General features: G+C 43.8%; 1 protein-coding gene across 2 annotated transcripts in view; it reads left to right on the top strand.

Moving 5' to 3' along the window:
• TMEM43 (transmembrane protein 43) overlaps positions 1–15,193 on the top strand; it is an 881,455-nt gene that overhangs the window by 80,097 nt on the left and 786,165 nt on the right. For both annotated transcript variants that reach the window (XM_044078600.1, XM_044078601.1), the window contains exon 4: positions 5,463–5,557. In XM_044078600.1, coding sequence (XP_043934535.1) covers positions 5,463–5,557 — 95 coding nt within the window. The remainder of the gene's footprint in view (positions 1–5,462; positions 5,558–15,193) is intronic.

The raw sequence follows: 15,193 nt of genomic DNA, 5'->3' as shown, positions 1-15,193 counted from the left end.
AAGTCCTCGGATGATGTTAAGTTGGTCGTCAGTCATGCGGTAGCCAGTGAGGTGCCTTTGCAGACCCTGCAGCCTGCAGATTTTCAACCGCAGGCCACGGTTGAGAACATTTCAGAGTCCCCCAGTCCTCCGGCTTCCATTTTGCCCTCTGAACTTTCGCCTGTCATCTCTTCAGCTGGATCCAGACCCGCTAAGCTGACTCTGGTGTCCAAGGCCTCCGTTCTTCGTTCAGACAGCAAGCTCATACCGACGACCTCCGCTGTAACTTTGGTGGTTGCCAGGCCTCCCAAGTCCTTCAGACTTGCAGTTAAATCTTCTAGTCTTAAGCCTGTGAAAAAGCAGGCTCCAGTTTCTTCTCGTTCCCCTCAATCCCAAATGGTTAAAATGGCTAATGACCTTTTGACTCTTATTAGGGATTCACAGCCTCCTCCTTCTAAAAGGGGCAGGGATGTTTCTCCTGAGGCTTTGTCTTTTTCTGGTTCTGATACTTCTAGCATTTTGGCTGATGAAGAGGAAGTTTCTCAAGTTTTTTCTCCTTTTAAGGATTCAGAGGAGTCCAACCCTTCTGCTTCTCCTCCTGTGGATTTCTCTTTTGATGATACTTTGAATACTCTCAGGGAGCATTTTAAATGTGAAAGTCAGGATTATCCCCAATGTAAGAAAAGCAGTAGAGAGTTTTTGGATTTGCCTCAGCATAAGCCTCTGGCTATTCCCCCAGTGTTGGAAGTGGTTGATGATGTTTTTTGGAAAATTCCTTGACTCCAAATTCGGTTCATCCTGTTCTCAGGAAACCTGACCGGTATTATAGAGTCCCTGATTCTCATTTGTTTCTTTTCAGGAATCCGTTGGCTGATCCAGAGGTTATTTCTCAAGGCCCTAAAGGAGTTAAGGCCACTGTTACCAAAAATCCTGTTCCTTCTGACAGGGAATCTAGGAACCTAGATAGGTGGGATAAAAACGTTTATACCTCTGCCACTCTTGCTATTAGGTCTAGTAATTGTCTTTTTCATATGCTGAAGTACCAGCAGCACACCTTGGAAGCTATTAAGTCTAGGATAGCAAGTGTGCCTCTGTTGGCAGAAAGTAAGGATATGCAGGATTTGCTGAATTCTGCTAGTCTTGTCAATACACATTCAGTACATTGTGGTTTTGACATTCTAGAAGCCTCCTGCAGGGCTACAGCTAATGGATCTGTTATTAGAAGGCACACTTGGCTCAGGAAACAGCCCCTACCAGAGCCTGTCAAGGCTAAGCTTTTAGATGTACCTTTGCATAAGGACAGTCTTTTTGGCAGCAAAGCAGAGGAAGTGCTCAAGAAGATGGAGGATAAGGCCAAGTCTATGCAAACAGTTAAGGACTTTCTGCAAGTTCAACCTCCTCGCTTTAACAGGAATTGCCCTTCTAATAATTGGATGTTTCCTGATACCAGCAGACAGAACCATTCTAAGACTAGAGGTTACAAATCTTCTAGGGGGCAGGGGGCTACCCCTCCAAGGTCTAAGCGTTGGCAGGCTTCCACTTCCAAGGCGGGAAGTTCTAAGCCTGCATCTCAGTCCAAACATTCACAATGACTGTCCAACTTCTGCCTGTTCTTGCCTGCCCGAAGAGTCCTTTAGGGGAAGGTTGGCCTTTTTTGCAAATGTCTGGGCCACCATCATGGACAAGAAATGGGTACTCAGAACTCTATCCCTAGGACAAAAGTTTTCTTTCCACACCTTTCCAGTACCCAAAGGATTCCCGGATGCTCTTCCAAACCAAAGGGCAGAAGTAGAAAAACAAATTTTGTCTCTGTTACATCTGGGAGCAATAGAATCAGTTCCTGCTCAGCAGGTAGGCCAGGGTTTCTATTCCAGACTTTTCCTAGTTCCAAAAAAAGGCACCTGACATCCTATCCTAGATTTATCCATCTGAACTTTTTCTTGGTAATTCCAAAGTTCAAAATGCTCACTCTGCATCAGTTGCTGCCAATGTTAGAAAAGGATTCCTGGCTGGTAACTTTGGATCTCAAAGAAGCTTATCTGCACATCCCTATCAGGGAAAGTTGCAGGCAATACCTTTGTTTCAGGGTGGGCATGCAGCATTATCAATTCTCTGCCCTGCCCTTTGGCTTATCTACTGCTCCCAGAGTTTTCACAAAGTGCCTTGCTCCAGTCATTGCTTTTTGCAGGTAGAAGAAAATTCAGATTTATCCATACTCGGACGACAGTCTAATTCAAGCAAATTCTCAGGAACAGCTGTTAAAGGATCTAGAATTTGTAAAGACTCTTCTTTCTTCACTGGGTTAAACTCTCAATGAGGAAAAATTAAAAATGGTGCCATCCAAGGAGATAACATTCATGGGAGCGAGTCTGAACACAGCCGCCCAGATGATACATCTCACCCAGTAGAAGCAGGCAACTCTTTCAGTTTACTTCAAGGACTTGGCAAACCTGTCCCAGCTCCTTGCAAGGAAATACCTGCAAGCTCTGGGATACATGACCTCTTGCATTCTCATGAGTCCATATGCAAGACTGCATATGAGGAAATTGCAATGATACCTCAAGAACATTTGGTGTCAACACACACAGGACCTGGATATGATAATTCCTCTGCTTCCATGCCTGCAGACAGAGTTTCTATGGTTGGCGACAGCCTGTCTACAAAACAAAGGCATGCCTTTTCGCCCACCCCCTGTCACTCAGGTTCTTACCACAGACTCATCGGACTACGCCTGGGGAGCTCACCTGGATGGTAGATGCATACAGGGACATTGGAATGCCCAGCAGGTGCACTTGCACATAAATCTAAAGGAGTTGATAGCAGTTCAGCAGGCCTTACTAGCTTTCACGCATCTTCTTTCTCCGGGAGCCCTGCTCATCAGAACAAACAACACCACAGTCATGTGGTACATCAACAAACTGGGAGGGACTCATTCTTACCCCCTGTGCAGGCAGAGCATGAATCTCTGGTCCATAGCAGCATCCCTGGGCCTGTATCTCCTAGCTCAATTTCTTCCAGGAAGGCTCAATGTTTTGGCAGACCAGTTGAGCAGACAGACCCTGGATCCTCACGAGTGGCAGCTGAACAGAGCAGTTTTTTACAGCATCATTCAACGTTGGGGCACACCTCAAGTAGATCTTTTCTCCTCCCCAGACAAGCATCTTCTACCTCTTTTTTGCACCAGACAGCATCACAGCAGAGCCTGGAAAGTGGATGCTCTGTCCTTCCCTTGGACGTTGCTGTCAGTTTATGCCTTTCCTCCTCTTCCTATTCTTCCCAGAGTATTATTGAAGATCAGGGACGAATGACCAAGGACTATTCTCATAGCTCCGGACTGGTCCAGACAGCATTGGTATCCACTGCTTTGCAGTCTCTCCCAGTCTTCTCCTTGGCATCTTCCTCTGAAGCCAGATCTGTTGGTTCAGGACAGGGGAAGCATTCTACATCCTCTTCTTCAGTCTGTCCATTTGGCAGCATGGCTTATTGTATGAATCCATCCTTTTCTTCTTCCCTTCCTCAGCAGATGGTTGACGTGCTGAGGGAGGCCAGGAGGCCTAGCACTAGGAAGTCTTATGCTGGCAAATGGGAAAGATTCTGTCATTGGATGCAGGCTAGAGGGAAATCTTCTTCTCAGCCTACCCTTCCTCTGATCCTGGAATACCTGGCTGATTTGCTTCAGGGTGGTCTTTCTTTTTCCTCTGTCAAGATCCATGCTTCAGCCATTTCTGCTCATTGTTCTTTTGAGCAACCTATTTTCTCTCATCCCCTGATGAAAATGTTTCTCAGACTTGCTTGCAACTTGAAACCTCCCAGAAGGGCACCTACTCCAGCCTGAGATCTTCATTTTGTTCTAGAGAAACTCACACTTCCTCCTTTTGAGCCAGCTTCTACTGCAGATTTAAAGTTTCTCTCTTGGAAGACTGCCTTCCTCTTGGCTATAACTTCAGCAAGGAGGATTTCGGAGCTGCAAGCTTTGATGGCTGTGGAGCCTTTTCTTATTTTCCATGCAGATAGGGTCTCTCTGAGAACCAACCCCTCCTTTATGCCTAAGGTGGTTTCTAGCCTGACTCTTAATCAGTCCATACACCTTCCTACCTTCTTTCCTAATCCTCAAAATAGAGGTGAAAGAATCCTACATTCTCTTGATTTGCACAGACAGCTCAGGTTTTACCTGGATAGGAATAAAGACCTTCGGAAATCAGCACAGTTAGTGGTCAGTTTTGCCCCTGGAGCCCAGGGCAAGGCTATTTCTAAGCAAACCATTTCTAAATGGATTGAACATTGTATTACTTTTTGTTATTCCTTTCATGGTAAGGTTCCTCCTCAAGGGGTTATGATCCAGTCAACTACAGCAGCTTCCACTTCTGCAGCTTTTTTAAGGGGTGTCCCTACTAAAGACATTTTGGATGTTGCCACATGGTCTTCTGTTCACACTTTCACAAAGCATTATCATTTGCCTTTGTTTTCTAGAGGCAGAGCAGGTTTTGCCACTGCTGTTCTGCAGGGCATTATCTCCAATCCTTGATTCTGTTGGTTCCTCCTCCCTTTTCTCTGGGCTTTGGTAATCAACCCATTGGTTAGGACTGCAACAGTGAAACACAATGAACATAGTACAGTTGTGTACACTTACCATAAATGTAGATGTTCGAGTATATTCACTGTTGCAGTCCTGGTTTCCCTCCCTCCTTCCCCTTTTTGGTCCTCTCCTATTCCCTTTTCCTAAGGTACAGGCTAAATTTGATATTATTTGCCAAAATTGCTTTTGGTTTAAGCCTTGTTTTCTGGGGCTTCTGACTGTTATGGCAAGAAAGACTGAGGAAGTGACGTCGGCTGCCTCCTTTTGCATCGGACGTCCTGACGTCCTTTTCAACCGACGACAGCCAATGTCATATTTACTTACCTTTGGTATTCTGGCTGATCGAGGGCTACCGGGAGCCGGATAACCCATTGGTTAGGACTGCAACAGTGAATACACTCTAACATCTACATTTATGGTAAGCGTACACAACTGTACTTTCCTGACCCACTCTGACTTACCTGGTTACCAAGTATCAATAAGTAAATAAATATGCAGTCTCAGATTATGGGTTTTCTTAAATGGCTGATTGTTTTTAAGTACTTCCTGGCATAGCCAGGGATACATGAACTGGTTTTCTGTAATAATTGTTAAACAATATTTGTGCCTTTTGAGAATTGTAGTTGGCTTTTGTGAAGGCCTGACAATTGACTTTGTCTGTAGAGTATCACTCTTGGTGTAGTAAATATATTTTCTAGCAAAACCATTTTTCCTTGCCTGTTGTCAAATGTGTATTAAAAATACTCAAATTTCTTTTCATATTGGAGCTGTCTTCATTTTGATTAATATCAAGAAACACACAATTCATTGCTTAGAAAATACACATATTTATTTCATATTTTTATTGTATTGTTATTTTTTGACAATGTGATACAAATAAAATATATTTTCACTTTTATTGTGCCAGCCGCTTTTTGACCCAAACTATGGAATCTCTATACAAGCAGCGAAACTGAAACGGCAAGTTGAAATGTACCAGTGGGTTGAATATGATGATTCAAGGTGAGTACGTTTGGCATTCTGAGTATCAAATTAATTCCTTGATTCATCTTGAGAGAGAGTGAGATGTATATCTATATATATATATATATATATATATATATATATATATACATATATTTTTTTTGGGTAGGAGCAAGACTTTTAATAGTATCTTGGGTTTGGTTTATCGGTAATGTCTGGTTTACCGTCATTACATAAAAAAGTGTCGGAACTTTCTTGTAAGTTCCTTTGCTTTGTAAATAGGTTGTTTAATTGAATCATTAGTTGCCCCCCTTTGTTTAAATATACTTTATCCTGTTCAGGATGCCAAAGGGATGGAGGCTATCCTGGCAGGCAACAGGCACAAAGCTAGTACTAGCCTTGGATGGGAGGGAAGCCCATTACATGGCATATGCACTGATGAGTCACACTTGTATTTACATCATGGGCCTGCTTAGCATCAGCATTACACATGCCAGCATATAGTAGGTGTGTGGAATGAAACAGACTACAATAACCCCATGGTACAGAATCCACATGGAAGATGGGCTGCATGAGTACTTACTGAAATTGTGATACTGCTGCTATGCTGTCTTTAACTGAAAAATGTTCATCATATTGATCACTGCTGTAGCAGCCTTAGCTGTATGGAGGGGGGTATATGCTGCTATGAATGTAACAGCTGGCCAGCTTCCAAAGCTTATGAGCACCTTTCTTGCACCTAAATCATTGGTCAGCTCAAGCAGAGCTGAAGAAAAACAGCAGTTTGGTTGCCAACCCCTCGGACCTTTCCTGCTGCCGGAGAACAGTTCCCTTTTTTGGGGGGAACCTTTGGGTTTTTAAGTTTTTAAGCTAGGAGAAAGTGTTATTGCAGACTGTCACATGACTTTCAGTAATTTTTATTCAGGAGCATTACCTTTTAATTTAACAACTTTTTCCCACAACTTGGTTAGAACTTTTACCAAGAAAAATAGTGTTATTGTTTTACCTTTGGGGTGAACATGTAAAATGCTTTCCAATGTGTTTTTGGTGGAAAATTTGACTTTTCTAATGCTTGGCCATTTTATTGAGTCATTGCTTGGATTTCCTCTGGAATCAGGCATCTGTGTTTGCTTTACTGTAGAACAACCTACCAGTTCCTAGGTTCTTCCTTCTTTCAGCCACCAAAAGAAAAAAAAATAACAAGCATCTTCTGCCACTATAGCAGGCTACTAAAGTGCCTGGGCCACAGATGGGTAACTCTCCTGTGATCTCTTCTGGTTCCTCTGACCATTCATCTTTTTATTTGGCTTTCTCTGGTATAGTCCCTACAACTACCATGGACCATGGGTTAGATATGTCCTCTGCAGCTGCAAGGCTGACTTTGGCAGGCAAAGGAGAATATAGCAATAACCCACGCTTGGGTGTAGGTAATGCTGGATTTACTCACGGTTGGTGTGGTTTGGTCACGAGGGCGAAGCCCGAGTGGCCAAACAAAGCCAACTGTGGGTAAATCCAGCATTACCCACACCCAGAAGTGGGTTATTGTTATTATACAATGACATTATTTAAGAAAAAAAATAATTACTTTTCTTAAATAATGACATTGTATAATGCCTCCTTGCTGCCCTTCCGCAGCTGTCTGGTATTCTGTGGCAGTTCTGATGTACTGTGCATGCGTATGCCTGCGCAGTACATCAGAGCTGTGGGCAAAAGCAACGGAGAAAGCAAGATCTCCATTGCTTTTTACAAACTGTTTCGCTATATTAAAGAAGTTTAACATAGCGAGACAGCTTTGAAAAAAGCAACGGAGAAAGCAAGATCTCCTTTGCCTTTTACAAACTGTCTCGCTATATTAAAGAAGTTTAACATAGCGAGACAGCTTTAAAAAAAGCAACGGAGAATCTCTGTTGCTTTTTTTAAAGCTGTCTCTCTATGTTAAACTCGTTTAACATAGCGAGACAGTGTGAAGCAACGGAGATCTTGCGTTCTCCGTTGCTGTAAAAAAAATGTTGTAGTAATGGAAAAAGTCTGGGCGACCGGACCCTTTTCCATTACTATAACTCTGATTTACAACGTGCACGCTGACCAATCAGCGTGCACGTTTTTGAATATTAATGGGGGGTCGTTGTATAATACACTTTATCAGTCATTGGAGAAGCTGTAGGGAATTTATATGTGTTTAACCAGACTGGAGTGCCTATCCTTAAGGAGAATTTGCCTTTTCAAACTAGTTCTGCATCTTCAGAATTTCCTTTCAGAAAGAAACAAAAAGTTTATCCTTTGTCTTTTCCTGTATCAGTTACTTCAAACAGGAGGGATTTATTGCACTTGGGTCAAGGTTTAGTTCAGGTCGTTGATCCTTACATTTCTTCTTTTTCATGGTAAAAGAAAATGGATTCCTAATTTTCTGAGAATGTTTAAGATTTTGAACTGCAAAATGACTGTACAAATTCTGCTGTTTCTCTTAGTGTTTGAGTTTGACAGTCCCTTTGAGGGGGTTGACAGTCCCTTTGAGGGCTTCTCTTGTTCTGAAACAATTTCCATAAGGAATCCTTTGTTTCAGTGGGAACAAATTATATTTCACTGTCTCTTAAATATTATGATTTACTGCAACTGGAATTTCCTGAAACTAAGCCAGTTACTTCTGTTTTTCCAGTATTGGAAGATGTATTTATTACAGATTGTAATTTCACTGACAGCCAGCTTGTTGACCCCCCAAGAAAGCATATAGATTGTATAAAGTTCCACAGTTTTATAAGTTTTCATATTCTAACCCCAGATCAGACCCAGCAATCCTTTCTCTGGTAGACCCAGCTGCTGCTAAACATATAGTTAATGCCAGTCTCTCTCCTCCTGATAAGGATGGGGCATTTTTATATATTTTGGAGAAATGTATTCCTTACATGTTTTAAGAATTCTGTGTCGTCTAGCTTGTATGTCTAAGTTTATGCTTGCCTCTTTTGAGAATGAGGAATATTATGGCATGTGTAATTTTATTTCCTCTGTGTTTCAAACGGCTGTTCAGTCTTTGAAACATGCTTATGATTTGGCTGATGCTACTGGAACCATTATGTGATTTGCTTGACTTCATACATTGAACTTTCATGAGGGTCTAAAAGCTGAAATTTTGATTTCTTCCTTTGACAGAGAGGTAGTTTTTGGGCCATCTGCTGCTCAGGTCCTTAAAAAATGTGATCAGTGTGTTAAGCTGATTCTGGGAGATTCACTAATTTTCCTTCCTTCCTTCTCCAAGTTTGTCAAGGGATTTAATGCTACCTCTACAGCTTTTACAGAAAACAAAAGAAGTAGACATAGCAAAATTTATTCAAGAATGGTTTTGGTGCCAAAGAAAGAAGCTTCATTGAGATGAGTTCCAGATCTTTCCTTTTTAAACCAGTTTGTGAGAGTGCCCAAGTTCAAAATGTTATCTTTTCACAACCTGTTACCTCTCATTCCCATTTTAATTTTCTGTTATTCTTCAATATGAAAAATGCTTAACACCACATTTCTATAGCCCTAGATTTCAGATGTTTCTTAAGATTTTGTGTCTTGTGTTACACCTTGAGATGCCCTTCCATATCAGTGTTGTACTATTCTTTACAGTAAGAATCCCCTGCCAATGGTAGTCTGATGTCCAGAAGGTATACAAAAGCCTTTAGGTTGTAATGGGTGCACCGTACATCACACATATGCTTCCCGCACACAGTGTATGGCATAAATGTGACGTGGGGACGTACCACCCTCAGAATTTCTTTGCCGTCAGTCCATACATCATCTTCAGTTGTCATTCTGAATGCTGGTATGTCTGCTGGATGTTCATCGTGTTACCCTGCTGCAGTCATCACACTTGGGTTATCCTGTCATCAGGCGGTCCCGTAGTCGGCCTGAATTCCAAAGTCTTGGTCTGGCGTCGGTTACTGTCGCTTCTTCCCTGATGTCAGTGCGCCAGGGGTATATAAGAGGCATCCAACGCCATTTCTTCAATCTTTCTTTCTGCGCGGTGCCCGAAGCAGAAGCAGTTCGCAAGTGCCGGTCGGCGGACACCTGAGATTTTCGAATTGAATTTCAGTCCGAAGTCTTCAAAGCTAAGTACCCCATTGGGGAACCTTTTCTTGCCTCAGTCCGATCTCAGAAAAAGTTAACAATTGCATTTCTTGTGGGAAGCAAATATCTCATAAGGACTTTCATTCTTATTGTATACCTTGCCTAGGCCCAGACCACGACGTCACTAGTTGTCGGTTTTGTGCTAAGTTCAATAAGCGAACTATAAAGCGACGCTTTGATTTCGCACGACACTACTTCGATAGGAAATTTAATTACACTATGCCGTCGGAGTAACCGACTACCGGCGTGCATAAAAAAACGCAAAGATAAAGACAGGCAGCCTAGATCCAAGCCAGACTCCGAGGCCTCGGCTGGGCTGGTCGCTGGTTCTCCGGTTTTCAGTGAGGCGCCTACGCAGCCCCTGACGACCGCAGAATTGGAACCCCAGAGCGCTTCGGATTCTCAAGTAGAGAGTTCTAGGCCGACGCAGCCATTTTCTTTAGGCCCTACCGACAACATTGCAGAAGGAGAAGCCGGTGCTGCGGAAACACCTTCGGTTTCAGAAGGTGTCTTCAGACCGACTATTCTCACCATAAAATCTTATGCTAAGCTTAAGACTCCTCTAAAACCAAAAAAGACTGCACATCAGTCTCCTGTTCAAGGCCCCATGCCTAAGAAACAGATGCTTAAAATGGCTGAAGATTTGATTTCTTTAATCAGGGGTTCCTAACCCCCCCCAGACAAAAGGCCTAGACAAGAGGAGGATTATGCCTCCTCTGATCAAGTGTCTATTTCCTCAGGCTCCTCTGAGGAACAGGATTATTCCTTTCCCCCTTATGAAGATTCTGATGCTGAAGATTCCATTCCCTCAGCTTCTCCCCCTGAAGACTATTCCTTTGGGGAAACCTTACATACCATGAGGGAACATTTCCACTGGGAAGGTCAGGACTACTCCGACTCAAAGAAAAGGCTCCGAGAGTTTATTTTACTCCCCCAGCACAGACCACTTGCTATCCCTCCAGTTTAGACATTGTGGATGATGTTTACTTAGAATCTAGTCTAAATCCAGATTCTCTGCCTCCTGCTCCAGCCAAACCAGATAGATATTATAGAGTGCCTGACTCACACAAATTCCTTTACAAAAGCTCTGTTGCTGACCCAGAGACCATCTCCCAGGGTCCCAAAGGGGCTAAGTCTTCTATGGTTAAAAATCCTGTACCCTCTGAAAAGGGACTCCAGAGCACTAGATAGGTGGGGGAAGAAGGTTTACACCTCAGCTACTCTAGCTATGAGAGCACTAAATTGTCAATTTCACATGCTGAAATGCCAGCAATTCCTAATGTCTCAAATAAAACAAAAGATGAGCACACACCCTCAACAGTCTGAATTCAAAGAAATGCAGGATCTGCTGCATGCAGCTGAACAGGTGGGCAAACATACTTTACAATGTGGATTTGGTTCCTTGGAAGCGTCCTGTAGAGCTGCTGTTACTGGGTCTGTTATACGTAGGCATGCTTGGTTAAAGGAACAAACTCTGCCTGATCATGTTAAAGCAAAGTTATTAGATGCACCCTTACAGCAGGATGTCTTATTTGGGGTTAAAGCAGAAGAGGTTTTAAAGAAAATGGAGGATAAGGCAAAATCTATGCAGACGGTCAAAGATTTCTTACAGGTACAACCCCCACGCTTCAGCAGAAATTGGCCAGCAAAAAATTGGTCCTTTCCAGCTTCTGACAGACCACAGAGGGGTAAATACAGATGCCCAAGGGGAAGAGGACAAGCACAAATCCCTTACAAACCTCGCCAATGGGGCAGTGCAACACAGAAGGGAGGAGAAGACAGGTCCCAAACTACTAGAAGGCAAACACAATGACTTAAACCTCAAACTGCCAAGCAAAAATCTCTTGGCAGCTCCCTTGGTAGGAAAATTAGCATTTTTTATAGTCAGCTGGCGCATCGTCACAAAGGACAAATGGGTCCTAGACATTATCTCACAAGGATACAGATTCAATTTCCACACCTTGCCAAGGATAAAAGGAATGCCAAACTTGTCACAAAATCAATGGGCAGAGGCACAAAAACAAATTACAGCTCTCATGGACATGAGAGACATTCAACTGGTACCTACACAGGAGCAAGGCCAAGGATTTTACTCAAGGCTCTTTCTAGTCCCCAGAAAGGACAATGCTTGGAGACCCATTCTGGACCTTTCAATTCTAAACACCTTCTTGCAAGTACCCAAATTCAAGATGCTAACACTACAGCAGCTTCTTCCCATGTTGGGCAAGAAAGCTTGGCTAGTAACGTTGGACCTCAAGGAGGCATACCTGCATGTCCCTATCAGACAAAATTGCAGAAGATACCTCCGTTTCATTGCAGGTTCAACCCATTACCAATTCTCTGCACTGCCCTTTGGCTTATCTACTGCACCCAGGGTCTTCACAAAATGCCTGGCACCAGTAATTGCATACTGCAGACAAAGAGGAATTCAAATATACCCATACCTGGACGACTGCCTCATCCAAGCAGAAAGCAAGGACATTCTCTTACAACATCTGACTTTTGTAAAACACCTTCTAAGTTGCCTAGGATACACAGTAAATGAAAAGAAATCAAAACTAGTGCCCTCACAAAATATGACATTCCTGGGTGCCAGCTTGAATACAGCGGCCCAGATGGCTTATCTGACTCCAGACAAACAACTACAACTAACTCAATACTTCAAAATAATGGCAACAAAGACCCAACTCCCTGCAAGAAAAATTGTGCAGGACTTGGGCTTCATGGCATCTTGTATACTACTAATACCATTTGCAAAACTGCATATGAGGAAATTACAATGGTACCTGAAAAGTGTATGGACTCAACACAGCCACAGCTTGGAAACAATGATACCTCTCATTCCCTGCCTTCAACAGGAGTTTCTGTGGTGGTCACAGGCATGTCACCTCAACAAGGGTCAGCCTTTCACCTTAGCCCCAGCCAGGCAAACTGTGACAACAGATGCATCGGACTATGCCTGGGGGGCACACATGGCAGGACGGTGCGTTCAAGGTATATGGACTGCAGATCAAAGGAAACTGCACATCAATCAAAAAGAAATGCTAGCTGTACAGAATGCTCTGACAGCCTTCAAGGACCTCTTACATCCAGGACAGCTTATGATAAGGACAGACAACACCACAGTAATGTGGTACATAAACAAACAAGGGGGTACACACTCCTACCCTCTATGCAGGCAAGCAATGACCTTGTGGGACACGGCACTGGCTTACTAAGTTCAAGTTACAAGCCCAATTCCTGCCAGGAAAAAAGAACACATTGGCAGACGACCTAAGCAGAAACATCATGGATCCCCACGAGTGGAAACTGGATCCACAAGTATTTGCAATGATAACTCAAGAATGGGGGCACCCAGACATAGACCTGTTTGCCAACCCCCAAAACCATCAGCTTTCAAAATTTTGCAAACATGGCCCAGGGCCCACCATGGATTTTACCACAAATTCCTCATCTACTCACACAACAAAGCAGTCAGATTCTGCACAGCCAGCTCAAAACCTTAAATTTGGCTGCATGGCACATCACCTAAGCAACCAGCCAGCCCCTCTTTCACAAGCTGTTATGGATGTCATTCTGGAGGCCAGGAGGCCCAGCACCAGGAAAGCCTACTCAGACAAATGGAAAAGATTTTGTGCCTGGAACCAAGCTAAAGGCCAAAATACCCTTCAGCCGGACATGCCACAGATTCTACAATATTTAACTGAGATGTTACACAAAGGACTTTCTTTTTCATCTATTAAAATCCACGCCTCAGCTATTTCAGCTCACTACAACACGGATCCTCCCTTATTTTCACATCCACTTCTAAGGCAGTATCTCAGAGGGGCAAAAAACATTAGGCCTCCCAGGAGAGCGCCAACACCAACTTGGGACCTAAATTTTGTTCTGGAAAAACTTACCCTGCCACCTTTTGAGCCAGCTTTCTCAGCTGACTTAAACTTTATATCATGGAAGACTGCCCTGCTGCTAGCAATTACTTCAGCCAGAAGAGTCTCAGAGCTACAGGCACTAATGGCAGTAGAGCCCTTCCTCATTTTTCATCAAGACAGAGTTTCTCTACGAACTAACCCCTCCTTTATGCCAAAGGTGGTATCCAGTGTGGCTCTAAATCAAACCATCCACTTACCCACCTTCTTTCCAAATCCACAGAACAAAGGAGAAAGACTCCTGCATTCCTTGGACATTCACAGGCAACTACGTTACTACTTGGATAAAACTAAGGCTTTCAGAAAATCTGACCAACTTTTTGTATCCTGTGCTACAGCATCACAAGGAAAGGCGATCTCAAAACAGACCATTTCCAAATGGATAGGACATTGCATACGTTTTTGCTACACCCATCATGGAAAACCAGTTCCTGCTAGCATAAGGCCCCACTCCACCAGGGCAGCAGCTACATCTACAGCCTTCCTCAGGGGGGTGCCAACCAAGGATATTCTGGAAGCTGCAACTTGGAGTTCAGTACACACCTTCACCAAACACTATCACTTACCACTTTACTCTAAGTCTAGAGCTGGCTTCGCCACTGCAGTTTTGCAGGGCCTTCTAGCCTCTTCTAACCCTGTTTGACTCCACCTCCCATCCTTAGCTTTGGGATTCTACCCAAGTGTGATGACTGCAGCAGGGTAACACGATGAGCATAGTACAGTTTTGTACCTACCATAAATGTAGATGATGTTCTTCATCTCACATTGCTGCAGTCCTTACATATGGGTAGTCCGCTGTCCTCGGTCGGCCCGAATACCAAAGTATTAGGCTGACGTCGGTCAAGGTGCTTAAAACTGACATCAGGACGTCAGGGTACAAATGCGCATGACCGACGTCATATCCTCAGTCTTTTTGCCATGGTCCGATGCAGAAGCAGCGTTGCAAGTGGCGTTCGGCGTTCTGAAATTTCGTTCGGAGTTTCAGGCGAATCCAAGTTGGCTAAGTACCCGTTAGAATATTTTGTTTTCTTGTCTCAGTGTATTACGGATGTCAGAAAAAGTGAATAATTGTATTTCTTGTGGGAAACAGATAATTATCACTCTTTGTGCATTCCTTGTTTGGGGCCTGAGCACGGCGTGAGTGGTGTCGCTTTGTGCTAGGTTTAATAAGCACTATTGCGAAGGTTAGATTGTGCTAGGCTGGTCTTGAGCGGTGCAATTATAATATGCCATCGGATACTCCGGCCCGCTTCCTGAAGGCGCAAAGACAAAGCGGTTAAACCCAGGCAAGATGAGTCGTCCGTTCGGACGCCGGTTCTTTAGAGGCTTCAGTGGAACCGGTGGTTCCGATGGAGGCTTCTCTGGAGTCTCAGGGGGAGACTTTGGTTTTGCAGGATGTGGCCTCTCAAGAGGCAGGTCAGGCTGAAGGGGCTTCTCAGGTTTCTGTACTCCCTCCCTTCCCAGGGTGGTTAGGCCCTCTCCTTCTGTTTCCAAGGCTTCTTCCAGAGGCAGGCCAGGTTTAGCTTCTGTTGGTGTCAGTCCTAGTTCAGCAGGGTCTGTGCCTAAGAAGCACATGCTTAAAATGGCAGAAGATTTGATTACTCTGATTAGAGGTTCTTTGCCCCTCCTGAGAAGAGGCCTA

This window comes from Protopterus annectens, chromosome 7.part1 (assembly GCF_019279795.1).
Source record: "Protopterus annectens isolate FY-2018-M chromosome 7.part1, PAN1.0, whole genome shotgun sequence".
NCBI lineage: Eukaryota > Metazoa > Chordata > Ceratodontiformes > Protopteridae > Protopterus > Protopterus annectens.
This window is presented reverse-complemented; position numbering and strand designations above follow the sequence as displayed.